Source organism: Tripterygium wilfordii, chromosome 1, assembly GCF_013401445.1.
Source record: "Tripterygium wilfordii isolate XIE 37 chromosome 1, ASM1340144v1, whole genome shotgun sequence".
NCBI classification, from domain to species: domain Eukaryota; kingdom Viridiplantae; phylum Streptophyta; class Magnoliopsida; order Celastrales; family Celastraceae; genus Tripterygium; species Tripterygium wilfordii.
Window position 1 is genome coordinate 8,071,711 of NC_052232.1, and position 18,924 is coordinate 8,090,634.

Genomic DNA, 18,924 nt, shown 5'->3' on the forward strand with positions numbered 1-18,924 from the left:
ACACAAATACAGTACTACAAATTAGAATTTTAATGGGATTCCTAAAATTAGCATTTTTTTTTAAATTTTTTGTGGGAAATTAAGACTTTTTCACTCAAGATATATACCATGATACTGTGTTTTGTGTACATTCACAGTCATTATAATTGTTCAGAAAAAGAGAAAGTGACCTCTCTCTCTCTCTCGATGAAATGATCTAGTAATCTAAGCTAAGTAACTTCTCATAATCATTAGCTACTTATGTATATCTAATGGAGGGTGGTCGGTTATGATTAAAGTGGCTTATATCATCACAAGAAAACCATATATAGTAGCTCTCTTCAAACTTAAATGGTAAGATACTTCACACACATACACACAAAGCTAATAGTTGTGATGCATATATATATATAATAATTAGCATGAATAGTGTGATGACTTGGGAGGTTCTGACTTATGAGTTTGATTTTTACTGTGAGCAATATTTTTATGGCCATGCACTAAGTTTTGACATAACTTATCTTGTCGTCAAATGAAAAATTTCTACGTGTGTAGGCTTGATGGTCCACGTTTAGACTCATATCGGATATCTAAAATGCCTCAAATTAAACATCCCATGCATGTTATTTGCTCTTCCTGGGCTCATCATCAATCACCAGCCATGTGTTGGTTGTATGATGAATACCCGCCCACGGATGGGGCCCAATTCTAACATCATAAGTTTGGGTCTAACTCTCTATTGAAAACTCAAGTGACAATAGGAGGTTTGTCATCCCTTATAAGTTAGACTCCAAATCCACCATCTTCCGACAATCCTCATCCTCCTCTTTGGTTGAACGACTTTTTTTTTTTTTTATGCCTTTTTCCTCTTTGGTTGAACGACTTTTTTTTTTTTTATGCCTTTTTCTCTTTTGCAACCCATCCACAATGGATTTGGCCTATTGTCTGCTAACCCAACTCGACAAGGGATGGGCTCTGGGATAGGCCCGCCTTCGATAGTATCAATCCAAGGGCCTGAACGCAGGCAAGTGCACTCTCAATGAAAGCACCAATGATGAGGGCCCATCATTGTATCAAATCTACCTCCCTTATAAGGTAGACTCCAAATCTACCTCCTTCCGATGTGGGATTCTCATCATTGTATCAAGACATGCACATTTTGTTGGAAATTCTAGTATGCAATTCACCCTATTTTGTCTAATTTGTTAATGAGGGCCCATGGGCCATGACGTTTTAGGTTCTTATCCATCTTTTCTAGGCCCAATATCAGGTCCAGGACATGTGACCAAGATGGGCCCATACAGCCAGCTGGCTGGCCGTCAAATCGACTAATCAAGAGTCTCGAGGGAGATTCGAAAACGATATTGGGCTTCACCTTCTTTTTTTGTGTTATTGCCGATTGGACTACTTAAGTTGGTTTGCAGAACTGACCCAATTCTTTACCGGCCCATTTAGGCCCATAATTGCGTTAAAAATAAAAATGAAAAATGACATATTAATACCACTTTTAAAATTATTAGACATCTAGGTTCACTCCAAAAAATTTATCCTTCAAAGGTCCATTTTTATTTTTTATAATATTTAAATCATTTCAATTTTATATAATTATTTTTTACCTTTTTTTTAAAGAGGATTAGATGTAATATGATTTCTCTCAAACAAACGATTCTCATCCACTTGAAAATGAGTTTAAAAGTTTAGAATTCTTCTTTCTAATGGATGATGTCCCCTGTGCATGCCTTTTCTGCTATGCTTTCCCCGATCCACCTTCTTCCTCGGGCGCCCAGCCCAATCAAAAAATGAATGAAAAGAAGAAAGCTACTTGACTAATGAAATCAAGCCCACTTGCGTCAGTAAGATTAATTACATTATTATTAAGGAATGGCTTTACTAGCGCCACTTGCCCCTCTTTTCCTACATTACTTTCTTTATATATTACATCTCTCTCTTATCTCACTACATCTTCTCTCTCTACTGCATCTCTCTCTCATCACAACAACTTTCTCTCTCATATTGCATCTCTCTCTTTACTACATCTTTCTCTCTCTCATCTCTTTTCATGGCTATCATTTTGGTCCAAATATGACTGGACATTATGCTTCTCTATGAGGGGAGTCAAATGGTGATGGTGGTGTTACGAATTATCGTCGAAATCGATAAGATCTGAAGTTTTTTCCAAATAGTAACATTGACCGATCAATGTTGCTGTTTTGAAATAGTAACACTGGCCAATCAATGTTACTATTTTGAAATAGTAACATTGACATATCAATGTTACTGTTTTAAAATGGCCATATTCGGTGGCCATTTTGGACTGTACTTGGTTGGGCATTGTGTGCTTCAATGAGGAGAGTCCAACTGTGATGGTGGTATGGCCAATCACCATCAAAATGGGCTGGATCTGAAGTTTTTTTAAAATAGTAACACTGGCCGACCAATGTTACTGTTTTGAAATAGTAACATTAACCGACCAATGTTACTATTCTAAAACGCCTTATCCAATGGCCCTTTTGGGTTGTACTTGGTTAGGCATTGTGCGTCTCAGTGAAGAGAGTCCAACGGTAGTGATGGTGTAGCGAATCGTCACCAAAATCGACCGGATCTCAGGCTATAAAACCGTGCCAAGTATAAATCCATTTAATAAAGCATGCAGACATCATAATTCATGCATAGAAAATTCCAAACTGAAGAGAGACACAAGAAGAACCACTTTGGTTCACATTATACCTTTGTTGTTGGCACTTGGTAGTGGTGGACTGTTTTTTCTCGATCACACGTGTAAACTTCTGTCTATGTGGGTTTAATGGAGCATATGCAGATATATGTATTGGTGTACGTGTCTTAGTCTGGTACTAATGATGGGGGTGTTTTTGATGATTATTATGATTAATAGTGAAGAAAAGTGAGGTTAAAAGGTCCTGTTAAAAGGAAATATTAAAGTTAAGTGGAAAGATTTAATAGCAATGGTTCAATAAAATTGCTTTCGTGAGGCATTTTGTGTTGTGAATGTGTGGGAGAGGATGAACATCGATTAATTTTGTAAAAAGATGGGGGAGAGAGAGAGAAGAGGAGAAGTATAGGTGTTGTTGGAGAAAAAAGATAAGGATAAGAAAGTAATTAGCATGTTAATGATATTTTAGAGGGATAAAATTTTTTACACTGGACTTAAGTGTCCAAAAGTTTCATCAATGGTACCGGTCTGGAATTTTCCCAAATAAAAACACTCCTTCTAAGAGCGTTTGCAGGGTAGCAAGTTGACAGGACCAACTCTTACAAAATACAAGAGGTCCTAGATTCAACTCTCACGTCCAACAAATCTCTTTGTACCCACCTCCATGAGTCGAAGACCCTGTAATTGTTTGATTCATGTGAGCATGGGGACTCATGTGTCCGAGGTTTCTCATATAGGATGACGTCCAATGTAATCGTGTCTTGGATGAGTTTCTAGTTAAAAAATATATTATATTTCCAAGTGAAAATGGAATGACGGGAGTGTCTTATTAAACAATACAACATACTAACATAGTATAGCAAGACAAAAATATCATCATCTACTCAATCTCTCTCAAGTTACATAGATTCTGAAGTTTATTGTCTAAGAAACTGGCTAAGCCAATAAGCAGAGTCTTTAGGGTATCTCTTCAAATTATTCTTGTGATCAACAAAAGTGAGCCCAGAACGAACTGAATAACCAGCTTCGTATGCAAAATCATCCAAAAACGACCACGTATGGTACCCTTTCACATTCGCACCATCCCTGCCCACCAAAATCAAACAACATTAATTAATTAATTTAATCACCTCTTAATTAATCATAACATTATTGTTAAACTATGAGGATTACATTAATAATTACTTACTTAATTGCTTTTAAAAGGTATGATAGATGGTCATGGTGATATTTTATTCTCAAAGTATCATTCAGAGCTTGTTGAATTGGCCATGAACCACTATCTCCCATTCCTGCATGCCCACATTCAGAATATCCAAATTAAATTTAATTAAATTTAATGATGTTAATTAAGAAACCATAAATTAAATTAATAATTAATAACAAATTGTTTAATTCAGTAATTACCATTCTCAGAGATGTAAATTGGAGGGTTTTTGTAATTTTTCTTAATATATAGCAGAAGGTTCCTGAACCCCTTTGGGTAGTTGTACAACCAGATCATAGAAGTCTGCAAAAAAATCAATTAAAAATTGAAATTAACTATAATTATCAATCCATGTTTGACTAATTAATTATTTCTGATTTATAATTAGGGAGAAAGATAGAGAAAGAGCTTACTGGTGTGCCAATAGGAACTCCATTCTTGTCAACTGTGGCAAAACAATTAAACATGAACAATTTATAATAATAACCATAAATTAACTCAAACTTAATTTAGATTAACAATTAATTAAGGAAAATATATAATTAAACTTACAACTGAAGGCCAATTGTCTATCTGAAGTGAAGCTGGTGTTGACAGGGTTCAACGGAACATATTGCAGATAATTAGTCGTGAAGTAATTGAGACCAAGAAAATCAAATGATCCCTTAACCAACTTTGATTCAGCTTCTGTAAATTTCGGCAGTCGATCTCCGGCGATCGATCGGATACTTTTCGGATAATCACCATACACAACTGGATGCCCAAACCTACGCCAAATTTTGTTAATTAATTACATTTTAGTGTAAAATGTAACATGTTTATAAAAAAAAGTACGGGATCCATCTAACACCATTCATGCACAGACCCTATTACGTGTGGGGGCTATACTTACGCTAAATGAATGATGTTAAATGGATACCGCACTTTTAAATGGATCCCACACTTGAGAATTCTCCATTAAATATGTGTACTTACCATCCAAAGAAGTAATCTAGTCCTCTAGAGGCAGCTTCAATGTCTGATAAAGTATTATTTTTTGGTACAAACCAGTGAGAAAGAATTGTGATTCCAATTTGCCCCTTTTGAGTAGCCTGAAATTGTATCAATTTTAATTAAAAAAATTAATGAAAGTCAAAAAAATTCGTCACAAGCTTCTGAAATATTGAAATTAACCTGGTATTTCTGCTTGTACAATTTCACTGCGGCAGCATGAGAAAGAAGAAGATGATGGCCAGCAATGTAAGGTTCGGTGGCAGAGTTTCCGGTAGAGCAATTTGCGATGTAGCTAGAACATCGACCAGGTGCAAAGCTGCCATCCGCGTAACCATGGTAACTAAATCCAGTTGGGTCATGAACGGTAATCCATTTCTTGACCCGATCGCCGAATGTTTTGAAGCAAAAATCCGCGTAATTTTCAAAATCTTTCCTATAACACATCCGTCAAATTAGATTAAGATTTTGTTTATAATCATCACCAGTCTAGAAATGTTGATTTGTGTTAATTACTTACACAATGTTAGGGCTCAGGAGTCCATCATACTCATCTTCAAGTGCTTGTGGTGTGTCAAAGTAGAGTAAGATAACAAAGGGCTTTATTCCTGCTCATGTTATTAACACATACATACATTCCAAATTAATGCTAAATGAACCCAAATTAAATGCAAATTGAGTTGGGTAAGAGGAGAGAGAGAGTTAGGGATTGAGTACCATTGGCTAGGAGTTCATCAATTAGGTCATTGTAGAATTTCACACCAAGTGGGTTTACTCCTCCACTTATCTTCCCCTCTAAAAATGATCATTCAAAAAATACCAAAAACCAAACTTAATTACCTTTTAATTATGATTAATAAAAGTATAATTTACATATTAAATTAAAAATATTGGTCTTTACTAGGTAATACTCTGGACCAAGAAATGGAGAATTTGAAGGAGTCGACTCCAATTTTCTTCAATAATTTTACATCCTCCTGCAAAAAATATTTCTCAATCATATAATTATTTTTCTATTTTTGTAAATTATGAATTATATTGTGTTGTTAAATACCAAAATTGGTGTACCTTGTAGTGATGATAAAAACCAGCACCCACATCTCCAGTGCTTCGATCCATAACTTTACCTACAATATATAATAATAATAATGATGTCAGATTTCCACATTTAAAATAAAAAAAAATTGATTGTGAAAAATTCAAATATATATTTTTGGGAAATTGAGAAAAATTGGTTGTCAAAAAAATTGGGAAAAAAACAGAACAAATACTACTTGTTCGTTAAGTATTGGCCATCACTTTATCCAGGATAACCTTTGACTTGGGGACAAAAATTATTGGCCCTCAGTTATCCGATAAGATTCTATCCTTAATTACCAGCCAATTCATAATTATGGTGCTATATCAATGATGATTCGAACATGAGAATCAAGAGTAACTAAGATACACTCATGTATGTGATATATCATAGAAATCTCGAGTTTGAGCCTTTACATCTCCTTCCCCTTCAATCAATAATAATAATAATAATAATTTGAACATAACTACATGACCCACAAATAATTATAAATTTCTTTTGATAAAAAAATTGATAAATTTAATAATACAACAAATTTATTTTTTTCCCAAAAGGGTTTAAGGTCACCTCATTCTATAATAACAAATATTACATCTAGCGTCATGTCAGCAATCTAGGAATATGCAAACTTTAGTAGAGGAATTATGAAACCGAAGAACAAACACCGAGATGTACCCGAATAATACAACCAATTTTACTAAGGCAAAGAAACAATTTCCTAAATGACTATTTTTGTGTTTGTTTTTTTTAGGCAAAAACGAGAACGATAGGGAGAGATTAGAGATAGACCTGGGTATTTCCTAACATAAGTGTCACAAATGCTTGGTCCCCTTCCATCTTCATATGCTGCTCCTTCCGACTAATCATTACAAAAAAATTGAAATAAATAAGTAAATGAATTTATATATACGCACATATATGTGTATATATATATATAGGTGTGTGATTCCATTGGCTTAGCTTATTGTATGTTTAATTGAAATTAAAGATGCAAGCTTACCGATGAAGCGGAGATTCCGGTGCCGAAACTGAATCCTGCCGGGAAACTACTGCGGCCGATGGGCTTTGTTCCGGCGGTGCAAACCACCATGCTTAATATTATGGCGACAAGGCATATTTGGAAGGAACCTAATTGAATCGCCATAACTTACTTTACTTTCTTTCACTTCCTGTTCTCGCTTCTCATCACTCATCACACCCAGCCCACCTCTCTCTCTGCGTGTGTGTATATATATATAATATATAATATATATAATAGTCTCATGTAGTGGGAGAATAAAATAAGATTATAAAAATACTATATATTATATCATATTCAGTGTTGAACTTTGAATTGATCGATAGGACATGGAAAATAAAAGCTTCATTGTCTGCCTCATCTTATCTTTGGAGATGGCTAATTATTAATAGTCAACATGAATAAATACAGAAAAAAACGATAGTCAAGACGAAAGGCCACATGCATAGATTTGGAATAGTATACCTAAAATACATAAATGTTTTTTTTTATAAGCCTAAAATACAATCATAGCTAAAGATACACCGAATCCAAAGGACGATCATAGCTAAAGATACACCGAATCCAAATGACGGATAAGGGCATAGAGCCCTGCGGTAGAAGTTACTGCAATGGTCAATTGGCCATCACACACGTCCAATATATTTATAAAATTCAAAAAATTAGATGTTCGTGATTAAAACTGCAATGACTTTACTACAGGACCTTAATCCGCCCATTCAAGAATAATATGACTTGATGTAAGGGCAGATCTTTTATTGGTATTTGATATGTAGGAGTATTGGATATGAGACTCTCTCTAAAAACCTAAACCTCTCAGCTCTCATCTTCAACAATAGTATAGAAGAAGGAGAGACCCGACTCTTCTCCTCCTCCCCACCCATTCCCCCTCCTCTCATGGGTTAAAATTGTCCATTCTTTATCTAGATTTGTTTTTCTTTTATCTTTTATGTTTGTGTGTTGAACAAAGATTTTGCAGGGTTTATCTTCTTCTTGCTCTAGATCTCCTCTATCTATCGCATATTCTTTCATCATTGATGTTTCTGGTGTCCTCCAGTGACATATACTTGGTTTCTAGTAATGAGATTCTCATAACTGATGGAGATTGACCTCTTTTGTTGAAGGGGAAACCAAGATCCTTGATATAGATCCAAGATGTAATTTATGCGTTGTTTTTTTTATTCCGCCTTTGTAACCTGGTGTAAACCAGTGGAGTACAGAATCGTTCGACGATTGTTTGACGATGTCCGGTTGTAATACGGTATCATTCAGGAGTGTCCGAGATGGTTGTCTTTGTGTTTTTCTTGATTTTTTAGTACCGGCCTCAATTATTTAATTTATTAGGTAATTTAATACAATAAGCTATATAACTTTTTGACAAAAATATACATAAAAACAATAGGTTTGATTTTGATATGATTAATGCTCAAGTGCTAATAGAGTTATTATTATTTTATGCTTGTGAAAATATTATATTTAATTTAATACGACAAGTCAACAAAGTTTACTATATTCCAACGCGCTGGGAACTGATCAGTAAAGTCACTGTCTTCAAATTGTCCGAATATGTGCAAAAGACAAAGCAGAATTCTAGAACATGAATACTATTCAGTGAACCAGAAGGCTATATAGCCGCCATTGTTGCCCAAGCTTTTAAGACAAGTTGAGGCCTTAATTGTTTTGAGTTCAATTTTTTTTTATAAAAAAAAACATAAATGTGTGTAGTATTAAACCTAACGAATCCAACGACTTTTTTTTATTCGAAATAAAAGTTGAATTCAACATGAAAAATGTATAACAACTATAGACCGTCAAATATAAACTCAAAACATTTAATATTTCGATCCCGATGAATTTGATTTTCGTTTGAAAAAAAATATCGTTGGATTCGTTAGATCATATATTACAATATTATTTATAATTTTTTTTTACTTATTTAAGATTTGAATACAAAACCAAATAAAATAAAATAGACACAATGAGCAATGATGTTGAAATTAATAAAATTAACATTTCTCGTTTCCCACGAAAAGAAGTTTCAATATTTCTTGGTTTTGATGTCAGCGCTGTTGAATTAATCACAATAGCTTTACATACTTGATATTCTCCAATCTTTTGGGTTTTTTACTTTTAAATACACAATTGATTGTGGCTATTAGAATTCCACGTCGAAAAGATATGTAGATATAATATTTTTTATAAGAACAAGCCCTCCACATTTTACTAACTATATATTTTCTTAGGCTTAGTGAATTGGGCTTAACCCACTTGCTGAATTTTAGAGGAATAAATTAATAAGAATAATATGATGTATCCACGATAATCCAAATCCGAAAAAGGATTTGAAATTATTTTCAAAGTTTGGACATTATATTTGTTGAAAGTAGCTAGGGGGTAGACTAAGAATAAAAGAATTTATGGATGTTAGTTGGAGAAGTTTCCATGGCCCATTTCTTCTTAATCCACCATGGCCCACACCAATAAAAATAAATTAATATTGACAATAGTCAAATTTTAGGGTTTAAAATATATAATCATCAACTTGAAGGTTGTTGACACTTGAAATCTTAAGTCTTATCTAATCAAGTCTGGTCCAAAGCAAAGGCCTCATAACTTAATGAGCCTAGGCTCCAGCCCGCCTGAATACAAAATGGCCCGACACCGCTCACTTTGGCCCATATATTGCTCATCACTTAGTGCCTTTTGGCCCACTTTATTTATCTTGCTCTTGTTAAGGAAATGTTTAATTGAAAATTATAACTATATTATCAAATGAATTAATAAAAACGGTGAATAAATGTTACTTTTGATCACTGAGAGATAACCATGTTACAACTTACAACTTTGTCACTTAATCATAAGAAAAACTGACCGTGGATCGATTCAGTAAACCAGTGATCAATTTGCAACGTTTAAAACGTAAGTGAATGCCTACATGTCAATGACCATAAATAACATTTACTTCAAATGTTGGGATGCCATGAGCCCACAAACCCATTTCGTAATTCCTGCATTTTATTTAGAAACCGGATAATAGGGCTGTTATATCGTTGTACAAGTGGCAGTCACCTATTGGAAGGATATGTAACTTATGAAATCTGTCTAGATTTTTGACACCAATCGTGTGTATTTGAATGCAAGAGATGATGATGAGTGGTGGAGAGAGTGCCAGGTGGAACCAATAACCTACAAAATATCAAGAGCCAATAAGAATTCACATATTGATTGTCTAAGATAAGGACATCTTCTTCTACAACCCATATATATAAACCAAGCCCATTAAGCCCAATCACAGACAACACAAATTCCCACCTTCACTTGCTCTTTAACGCTTGTTTTCAGCCACCCAAAATCATGGCAGCCTCAACAATGGCTCTCTCCTCTCCTTCCTTCGTCGGAAAGGCAGTCCAGCTCGGCCCCTCTTTGCCAGAGCTCTTCGGCAATGGCCGTGTTTCCATGAGGAAAACCACCACCAAAAAGCCTGGCTCATCAGGAAGCCCATGGTACGGCCCAGACAGAGTGAAGTACTTGGGCCCATTCTCTGGTGAGGCCCCATCTTACTTGACTGGAGAGTTCCCTGGTGACTACGGCTGGGACACAGCTGGACTTTCTGCTGACCCAGAAACCTTCGCCAAGAACCGTGAACTCGAAGTGATCCACTCCAGATGGGCCATGCTTGGGGCCCTTGGGTGTGTCTTCCCAGAGCTCTTGGCCCGTAATGGTGTCAAGTTTGGTGAGGCCGTGTGGTTCAAGGCTGGATCACAGATCTTCAGCGAGGGTGGGCTTGACTACTTGGGCAACCCAAGCTTGATCCACGCACAAAGCATTCTTGCTATTTGGGCCTCTCAGGTGGTCTTGATGGGTGCTGTTGAGGGCTACAGAATTGCTGGCGGGCCTCTCGGTGAGGTGACTGACCCAATTTATCCAGGTGGGAGCTTTGACCCATTAGGCCTTGCTGATGACCCAGAGGCTTTTGCTGAACTCAAGGTGAAGGAGCTCAAGAATGGTAGGTTGGCCATGTTTTCCATGTTTGGATTCTTTGTTCAGGCCATTGTGACTGGTAAGGGCCCATTAGAGAACTTGGCGGACCACCTCGCTGATCCCGTTAACAACAATGCTTGGGCTTATGCCACAAACTTTGTACCTGGAAAGTGAGAGTAGGCTTTTCGGTGAGTGAAAGTGAGAGAGAGAGAATTGTCTGTGTATTGTTGTATTTCTGACTGGTGATGTAAAGTTGTCCACCAGTAATGCAGAGTTTAATTGTAATCTCTTGAATTGAAACTGCATTTTTTTTCTTCCAATCTTTCTTCCTTGAAGTGCTGGAACTAGGAAGATTTAAGACTAAAATTATGTGTAAATTGAAGTAATTTGATACCGATCACTCACCCGATTTCCTAGACGGAAGGTGTCCCTGCCTTTTCGGGGTAAGAAGAGGTGGAGAAAATGCCTCGAGCCAATGTTCGAGTACCAGGCACAACGACGCTGAAGTAACCCATGGTATACTCCCAGGAAAAGCTCGAACGACCTTCAACAAAAGGTACCTGGAGGTTTCAAAATAATTGCTTTAAGAAGTACAGTTGATAAAACATGGCCCCGGTTGTCATCCTCTTGAAGGTAAGAGGCGCCTTCACGTCCAACTCATGATAAGGTGACCTGGGGCCCTGCAAAGGCAAATAGGCAGGAAAAGGAGAACAACATATTCAGCAACATACTATATACATAATTTAACATAAAAGAACCAATAAATAAAAAGTAAAAAGAGGGGTTGGTTGCTAACACCTTAACCCTAACAAAAAATGGTAAAATAAAAGAACCGCCTAAGCTAGGCAAGACACTCAGACTTGATGCAAGGGTCTCATCTTCATGCATTCTGCAAGAAGAAACTTATCAGTTATTGATGCGGCCCAGTTCTAAGCAACACTAAATTGCATTACTTCTCAGGTAAGAAACTGGCATAATGAAATAGAGAGATTGGGGATTTTCCTATGTACTTTCTTTTGTTTTTATAAAAGATATGATGGATTAGCAATTCAAACACTGCATAGAAAATAAACCAAAATGCGCACCTATTTAACGCTCCTTTTTTGAAGAAATTCTTGAGTCAGTTTTGCTTAGTTAACACTTCAGAGATGATGCAAAGGATGTGGCCAATGTTCAATGAACAACCACCCATCTCAACCATCATCGAATCCTTTACTAAACAATTTTGGGGTTAACTACGTGGATCCATATGAGCAATTAGTGAACATTCATTCCATGAGTTCCCCTTTGCTCTCATTTCTATCAACTGCAATTTACAACCAACTCCAACTATAAAAAGGAAAGTTCGTTAACTGGATTGTTTCTAAATTCACGGGTTATAGCCATAAAAAATTCAATAGCCAGTTCTAAAGTAAAATAAGAAAATTTCAGGAAACTAACATTTCAACCATGCACGTGTAGGAAGAATAATTCAGTTATATTGAAGTTTCTCTAATAAACTCACCTACCCGCGGTCTAGTAAAACAACATCTGTAGAGTGGAAACGCCACTCAATTGTCCAAGAGATAAATTTCTTCCTGAAAAAGTAATAGGAACCAACTTTTTAGAACATAGATGAAGGCATGTTCAAAGTAATCAAACCCACAATCTCCAAATCAACAGCTTACAGGAACCCAAATACCCCCCTGCACCTAAGAAGTAATAATATCGAGCACAGAATGCATCATAATTCAGTAGCAGTGGCTGCAAAATCAGAATTCCAAATGCAGACATCACACAATAGTCAAGCGACAGCCTTTCTTCACTAACCAAATCAACATTTAATGGCAACAATGCTTATTAGAAAACTACATGATGCATAGAGTTGCATAATAGAAGAAACAAAGAAAGGGATATCTAAGTAAACAAACATGAGAGTAAACAACAAAGGTATAAAATAATTAAATAAGGCAAGCACGAGCAAACGGAACTTCTTTCAGGTCTCTCACCAGATCTTGACATACAAATAAGTTAGTTAACTATGGTTGAAAAAAATCGTCCAGTGCAAGTTTATGACTCTAAAGAGAGAGATAGAGGGTATAAATATAAAAAATTGGAATATTCAAAAATCAAAATCCATCAAATGATACAGTGCAGATGATAATAATCCCATCTTAATTCCACAAAAGGGTTTTAAAAATAAAATAACCTTTGCTCATAGTGAGATTGATTCTTCTCCCTCTTTGACATTCCACTAGGGAGAATTAGGAACTTTGTTCTTCGACTTGCAGCAGCACTTCGAAGGTTTCAAAGATAATATGGCAGCTTAAAGTGAGGATAAGCACGCAATTTGATTCTAGTTCTTTGAGCAGATTCAGCAACCCTATTCACTTCCTCCAACAAATTATAATCTAAACAAATAATTTTTGAAAACAGGAAGATGAATTGAAAAGTAAAAAACTTCATTGAGTGGACAACAAGCTGCCGATGGAGAATTTCTCAACCGAGAATAGAAAAGATATAGAAGCAAATGACAAGCCGTATTCCAGAAAATGCTTAAAATGCAAAATAAGAACATCTAGAATTCAGTAACAATTACGTTCTTCGCTTAAAATCCTTGTGCGTGCAACTACTTATCCAAAAAGAATCCAAACAAACAGCAAAAAGGGTATTGAAAATCTTCCTCAAGCAAAGCAGAAGCAGAATCTATCATGAAACCAAAAGTGGGAATTAAAATCACCATGAAAGACGATGAAATTCACGAACTCTACAAAAGAGAAAAAAATAAAAGTACGAAGAAACTCGCAACAGTACCATCCAATTCAACCTGTAACTAAAAAAAATGACTAATCAAAGACAGAGACAGAGAGGAAAAGTTACCAGAGATGAGGAGATTATCGTCAAATTGAGAGAGAGGAACAAATTGGGTCTGGTCGCGCTTGCCGCTGCATCCAATACGTTGTTTATAGGCTTTCGCACAAGGTAGGCTACAGGAGCGAGGAGAGCATCCGGGTCTGGGGCACCTGTACTCTGTTTTGGAGACTAAACAAGGCACTGGCATTTTCCTTGTAAGAATAAGAATAATTGGTACGCTAAGCTGGTTTATTGATCAAATCAACATTTGACACGTGGTAATCAACCGCAAGAAACTAAATAGTAATTGTATACTCGAGCGTACCCGAATCTATCTCACGGGATTTCTAGCAGCCAAGTCACGTTCACGTCCTCTTCCTCCTCCAACGCACTCTGTTTGCATATGTTCTGCGCCTGCTTGCAGGCTTTTTCCTTGTTTCGCTCTCTAAAACCTTCTCTCTCTCTCTTTCCAATATGCACTGATTTCTTCTATTGAGAAATCAAGATTCTATACTACTTGGATTTTGCGCGTATTGATCCATATCTGGACAGGACGGCTTCATTTACATCCTTTAGATTCTCGTTACCTTCTTTAACACGCTCATTAATCAGTCGGTCAATCGAATCGATTAGTCTCTCGATCGGATCATCACTGGTAAAGTTACTTCTTTTCCCTTGGAAGTTTTATTTTAGTGTGAATGTTATTTTTTTTATTGATCTGTTGAGCTCGAATGCTTGTTTTATCGTGTTATTGTGTACGTTTACGGCAGAGGAAATGAAATGTAGGAAACAAAATAAATAATGGGTAATTGATTTCGTTAGCGATTTTGTCGAATTAGAGCTTAAGATCTCGATTTTTAAGTTCGATGGTTGCATCGTGTAGATTTGACGGCATGACGCTCTGATTTCATCTGATTGAGATCTTGAATTTGTTACTGCAGATCCATTGCTTGTTGATTATCTTCGGATTACTTCTAATTAACTTCTGTCTCTAAATTTCTTTATTACCAGATCTAATGTAATTGGTTAAACTTGGGTTTTTTTGTGTCTGGAAGAAAGATAAAGACTAGCATTGAGTATATTTTTTTAAAGGATTTTGTTGTGATTGTTTAGTTTTCAGAACTTGCTATATTAGGATAATATCCTGCTTCTTTTCAGTTCTTAATTTTTCCTTGATCTTTGAAAAGCATTTTTCTTTTGGATTTAATGTGTAATTTTTTCATTGCCATCAATGATTCTTAATGTAGTTGGGTTTGTACTCAATTCTTTTAGTAATTTTTTTTATGGCTTGTGTGGTGTTTCAGCTGTCTTCACTGAAATAACCATGTGGAGGTTCAAACCATTCATGCAAAAAGAACCAACAGGGCTTGAAGGTCGCTGCATTGATGTTGGAAATCTTAAAATTCATGTCCAAAAAGCCTTTGCTGAGGGAGGGTTCTCATGTGTTTACTTTGCTCGGGATGCTGTACAGCCATCGAAACAGTATGCTTTGAAGCACATGGTATGCAATGATGAGGAGTCACTTGAACTTGTGATGAAGGAGATCTCTGTGATGAAATCGCTTAGAGGCCACCCCAATATTGTCACACTTCATGCACATTCTATCTTTGACATGGGCAGAACAAAGGAAGCTCTCCTTGTGATGGAATTTTGTGAGAAGTCTCTGGTCAATGTCCTTGAAAGCAGAGGAGCTGCATATTTTGATGAGAAACAAGTCATTTCAATTTTCCGAGATATTTGTAATGCAGTTTTTGCAATGCACTGCCAGTCACCACCTATAGCTCACAGGTTAAGCTACTAGACCCCATGTTAAATGGTTTACTCATTTTCCTTAATGAAAGGTTTCTTTCATTAGCAAACAACACCCGTGCAGAAGGCTCCCGCAGTGGGCGGGGTCGAGGACACCCAAGATATACGTAGACCTTACCCCACATAATATGTGGAGGGACCATTTCCAATTAAACACGTGACCTTTAGAGTTTAGCCCTGCAACTCTACTATTAGGTCACATGTTGCAGAACTTAAAAATATAAGGATTTCGTGATTGCTCTGGGAGTATACTTTTTCTAGTTGGGCATGAATGATACTGTCAGTGGGTGTTTATTATTTGATACAGTCTCTCCAGAAGGTGCATTGTTAGCTACATTTTTATTCCTCAGTATGCAAATCATTGTTGGTCAGTTGTACCAACAATTATTGTTGAGTTGAATTGTATCACTACAGTTTACACTGTTTTATAATCCACACTGTTTGGACTCACAATGCAGGGCATTAAATATTCCCTGATTTCGATGGTGTTCATTGAGTTAAACTATGTTTCAATATTTTCCTTTCAAGGTGTCTTGACTTCTGTGTGAGGCAATAGAAAGAGGAATGTAATCAAACCTCATAACATGGCTGTTATTTGCAACTTCACTAAATTATTAGATGGGTTTTCTTTTGTGTTTTAACAAGAAATTGCGTGTGGCTATTTTCTTTTTTATTTGGATACCAGGGACCTTAAAGCTGAGAATCTTTTATTGGGGCACGATGGATTATGGAAGTTGTGCGATTTTGGTAGCACTTCTACCAATCACAAGATCTTTGAGAAGCCTGAGGAAATGGGAATTGAAGAGGACAACATACGGAAGCACACTACACCTGCCTATAGAGCCCCTGAGGTAATATTATACTTTTCAAAGAGTGAATTGGTGATATAATGTGGTTTAAGTGTTTAATTATGTTTTTGTTTTTGCTGAGATAGATGTGGGATCTGTTCCGGAGAGATCTTATAAATGAGAAAGTCGACATATGGGTAAGTTGAGTGAACCTCACGATTCTTCAAAAACCTGAAACAGTTAAATGTTATCCTTCAACTTACATGGTAACTAAAGTGACTGTGAATCCACAGGCTCTAGGATGTCTTCTTTTTCGTATTTGCTACTTCAAAAATGCATTTGATGGAGAATCCAAGCTGCAAGTCTTAAATGGGAACTACCGGATACCAGAGTTACCCAAATACAGCTCGTCTGTTACCGTCCTAATTAGAGACATGCTTCAAGCTTCGCCACATGACAGACCAGATATCACGCAGGCAAGCGCTTTGCTTGATTGGCCATTCATCTCCATGAACTTAGGTTAGTTTTAGATTGCCTGTGTAAAAGCAATGTAGAAGCAGAGAATCTAACATTCTGCTTACTGATGCTGGGATCCACCTCCCATGTTGACAGGTGTGGTTTCGTGTCAATGAGCAATTGCCTGCTAATATGCAAAAGTCATTACCTGATAGGCCTCCTGAAATGAAGTCTACTGGCATTCATGAAGGTGAGGACATTACCATATCTTTGTACATGCTACAGCCATTGGGATGTCTGTATAAGTATTTATTTGTTTCCTGAATAAATCATTATGTTTTTTGATTTTCTTCCAAGATCCAACTGGAACCTGCTTGAGTTTGAGTGAAAACATTAAAGCTCGACAAAATCTCGGATATTAAATAAATAAAAAATGTCAGTAGTGCAAATGAGGTAGAATTAAAAAGTGTAGATATGCTTGGGATTTTACCGTTGCTTTCAATTGAAGAGATGTTGATGCTTTGAGGCAATTTGATTCAGCAGGTATTTCCAAGCCTACTGATAGGTCGCCTTCCATGCCGCAAAGAAGCCCACCACCCCCGCCATCATCTGGAGAGTCATCCAGAACTACGTCTTCTGGGATGGGGAGTGGTGGAGGGCTTGGTGCCTTTTGGTCCACTCAGCATGCAAAAGATTCTCGTGTTTCTGAAAACACGAGCAACCCTAAATTTGATGAAGAACCAACTAGCCATAATACATTAAAACTTGATAAAAGCCGACCAGAAAATCATCCTTTACCTAAGAACACCAGCCATGCAAGAGATGACGATGCACACTCTCATGCTACACGTAGACATTCGCTTGGTAAATCCCATAAGCCTGTGGATGGTCCTTCAAAGGACTTTGAAAGAACATTTTTGCAGAAAGACATCGAGCGTGGTACAGAGAAGCCAGGATCATTGAAGAGCGATGGGGCTACTGTTTTTCAAGACGAGGCTTTTAACACATTTGTCTCTGAATTCAATGCAAGTAATGTCAACCTTGGAATGAGTAACAACAGACCAGGAAATGAAGAAGCATTGGAGGCTGAAATAGAGAGTCTGAGAGATCAGCTGAAGCAGGTAAACTTAGAAAAGGCTGAAATAACATCCAAATTTGATAAGCTATCTGCCATTTGCCGATCTCAAAGGCATGAGATACAAGAGCTGAAGCAAGCTCTTGCTGCCAGAACTCCATCGCCAAATAAAGACGCTTCAAAAAATCAAACCTCAACTGGAGTTCGACCATATTCAACTCCCCAGGTATTGTTTCTACCTAATGTCATTACAGATCACACACGAATCATATTATCTATTGATAATGACAATATATACTTCATTTACAACAGAGGGAGAGTGATGGATGGAATTCCCCAAATCCTGTGCCGTGGAAAGCTTTTGCTGATGATCCAAAACCATTGCAGCAACCTCTTTCCCAGGACAACTCACCTCATTCTGTCAGGACCAGAAATGGTCACTCTGATAAGCAGACTGCTCAAGTAGCTTCGAATTTTGATACATGGGGTTTTGGAACTGACAATTTTGCTGCTAACCCCACAGCCAGCTCCCAGGGACTGAGACCTAATAACGAACGAAATACTTTTCAGGGCATTGGTGAGTCAAAGATTACGGAGAGCCAACCAACTACTCAACCTGCTGGATGGGCTGGTTTCTAACACTATTTGGGAGGTGACGAGGATTTTGGTGAGACATGATTAATTACTTGGGGCTCTTGGTTGAACTGATGAGGATAAGGAGAGCTAAAATTGCATGGTGTTTTGATTTTGGATTTCGGCTGTCTATTTCTGTAAATCCATTGAAGCAATAGAGGATATGAACATGTTATGGACCAGCCATCTATGATCGTATACTTTGTTGGCTGTCTCAATTGTTGGATAAATATATTGATCTTTTTTATTTTGGTGTGTTTCCTTGGTTTCTGCTATGAGGAAGAATAATGGCGGCTGGTGTTCGCAATAAGAAGCAATTGATCTTTAGCAAACTTAGATTTTGCATGACTGACCAGCTCTAAATGGTAAATATTACCATTGTTGATGTAAGGAGCCTATTACCTTAA

At 36.8% G+C, this 18,924-nt stretch overlaps 4 protein-coding genes across 6 annotated transcripts; 2 read left to right on the top strand and 2 right to left on the bottom strand.

Moving 5' to 3' along the window:
* Positions 1-3,420: 3,420 nt before the first annotated feature.
* On the bottom strand, positions 3,421-7,147 carry LOC119999795 (beta-glucosidase 12-like). The gene is made up of 13 exons (XM_038847550.1): positions 6,926-7,147; positions 6,715-6,784; positions 5,916-5,974; positions 5,749-5,824; positions 5,565-5,642; positions 5,368-5,455; positions 5,031-5,283; positions 4,833-4,948; positions 4,410-4,624; positions 4,271-4,302; positions 4,058-4,160; positions 3,840-3,942; positions 3,421-3,736 (listed from the first exon to the last, which is right to left on the bottom strand). The coding sequence occupies exons 1-13, from the start codon at positions 7,067-7,069 to the stop codon at positions 3,568-3,570; spliced, it is 1,506 nt and encodes a 501-aa protein (XP_038703478.1). The 5' UTR covers positions 7,070-7,147; the 3' UTR covers positions 3,421-3,567.
* Positions 7,148-10,122: 2,975 nt separating this feature from the next.
* Positions 10,123-11,244, top strand: LOC119999803 (chlorophyll a-b binding protein of LHCII type 1). Its single transcript, XM_038847562.1, has one exon. It carries the CDS (start codon positions 10,298-10,300, stop codon positions 11,096-11,098), a length of 801 nt encoding a protein of 266 aa, XP_038703490.1. The 5' UTR covers positions 10,123-10,297; the 3' UTR covers positions 11,099-11,244.
* LOC119999820 lies at positions 10,946-13,958 on the bottom strand. Of its 2 annotated transcripts, none has more exons than XM_038847581.1 (6): positions 13,784-13,958; positions 13,113-13,208; positions 12,433-12,501; positions 11,723-11,813; positions 11,330-11,604; positions 10,946-11,087 (listed from the first exon to the last, which is right to left on the bottom strand). In XM_038847581.1, exons 2-5 carry the CDS (start codon positions 13,151-13,153, stop codon positions 11,494-11,496), a joined length of 312 nt encoding a protein of 103 aa, XP_038703509.1. In that variant the 5' UTR covers positions 13,154-13,208; positions 13,784-13,958; the 3' UTR covers positions 10,946-11,087; positions 11,330-11,493. The 2 variants fall into 2 exon arrangements, with proteins under 2 accessions (XP_038703509.1, XP_038703518.1); XM_038847590.1 differs by having other exon boundaries at positions 13,113-13,286.
* A 200-nt stretch (positions 13,959-14,158) lies between these two features.
* On the top strand, positions 14,159-18,774 carry LOC119999780 (probable serine/threonine-protein kinase DDB_G0280111). Of its 2 annotated transcripts, none has more exons than XM_038847532.1 (8): positions 14,159-14,411; positions 15,061-15,544; positions 16,251-16,416; positions 16,500-16,550; positions 16,647-16,829; positions 16,966-17,059; positions 17,350-18,110; positions 18,197-18,774. In XM_038847532.1, the coding sequence occupies exons 2-8, from the start codon at positions 15,081-15,083 to the stop codon at positions 18,521-18,523; spliced, it is 2,046 nt and encodes a 681-aa protein (XP_038703460.1). In that variant the 5' UTR covers positions 14,159-14,411; positions 15,061-15,080; the 3' UTR covers positions 18,524-18,774. The 2 variants fall into 2 exon arrangements, with proteins under 2 accessions (XP_038703460.1, XP_038703467.1); XM_038847539.1 differs by having other exon boundaries at positions 14,160-14,411; positions 17,353-18,110.
* The last annotated feature ends 150 nt before the right edge of the window (positions 18,775-18,924 follow it).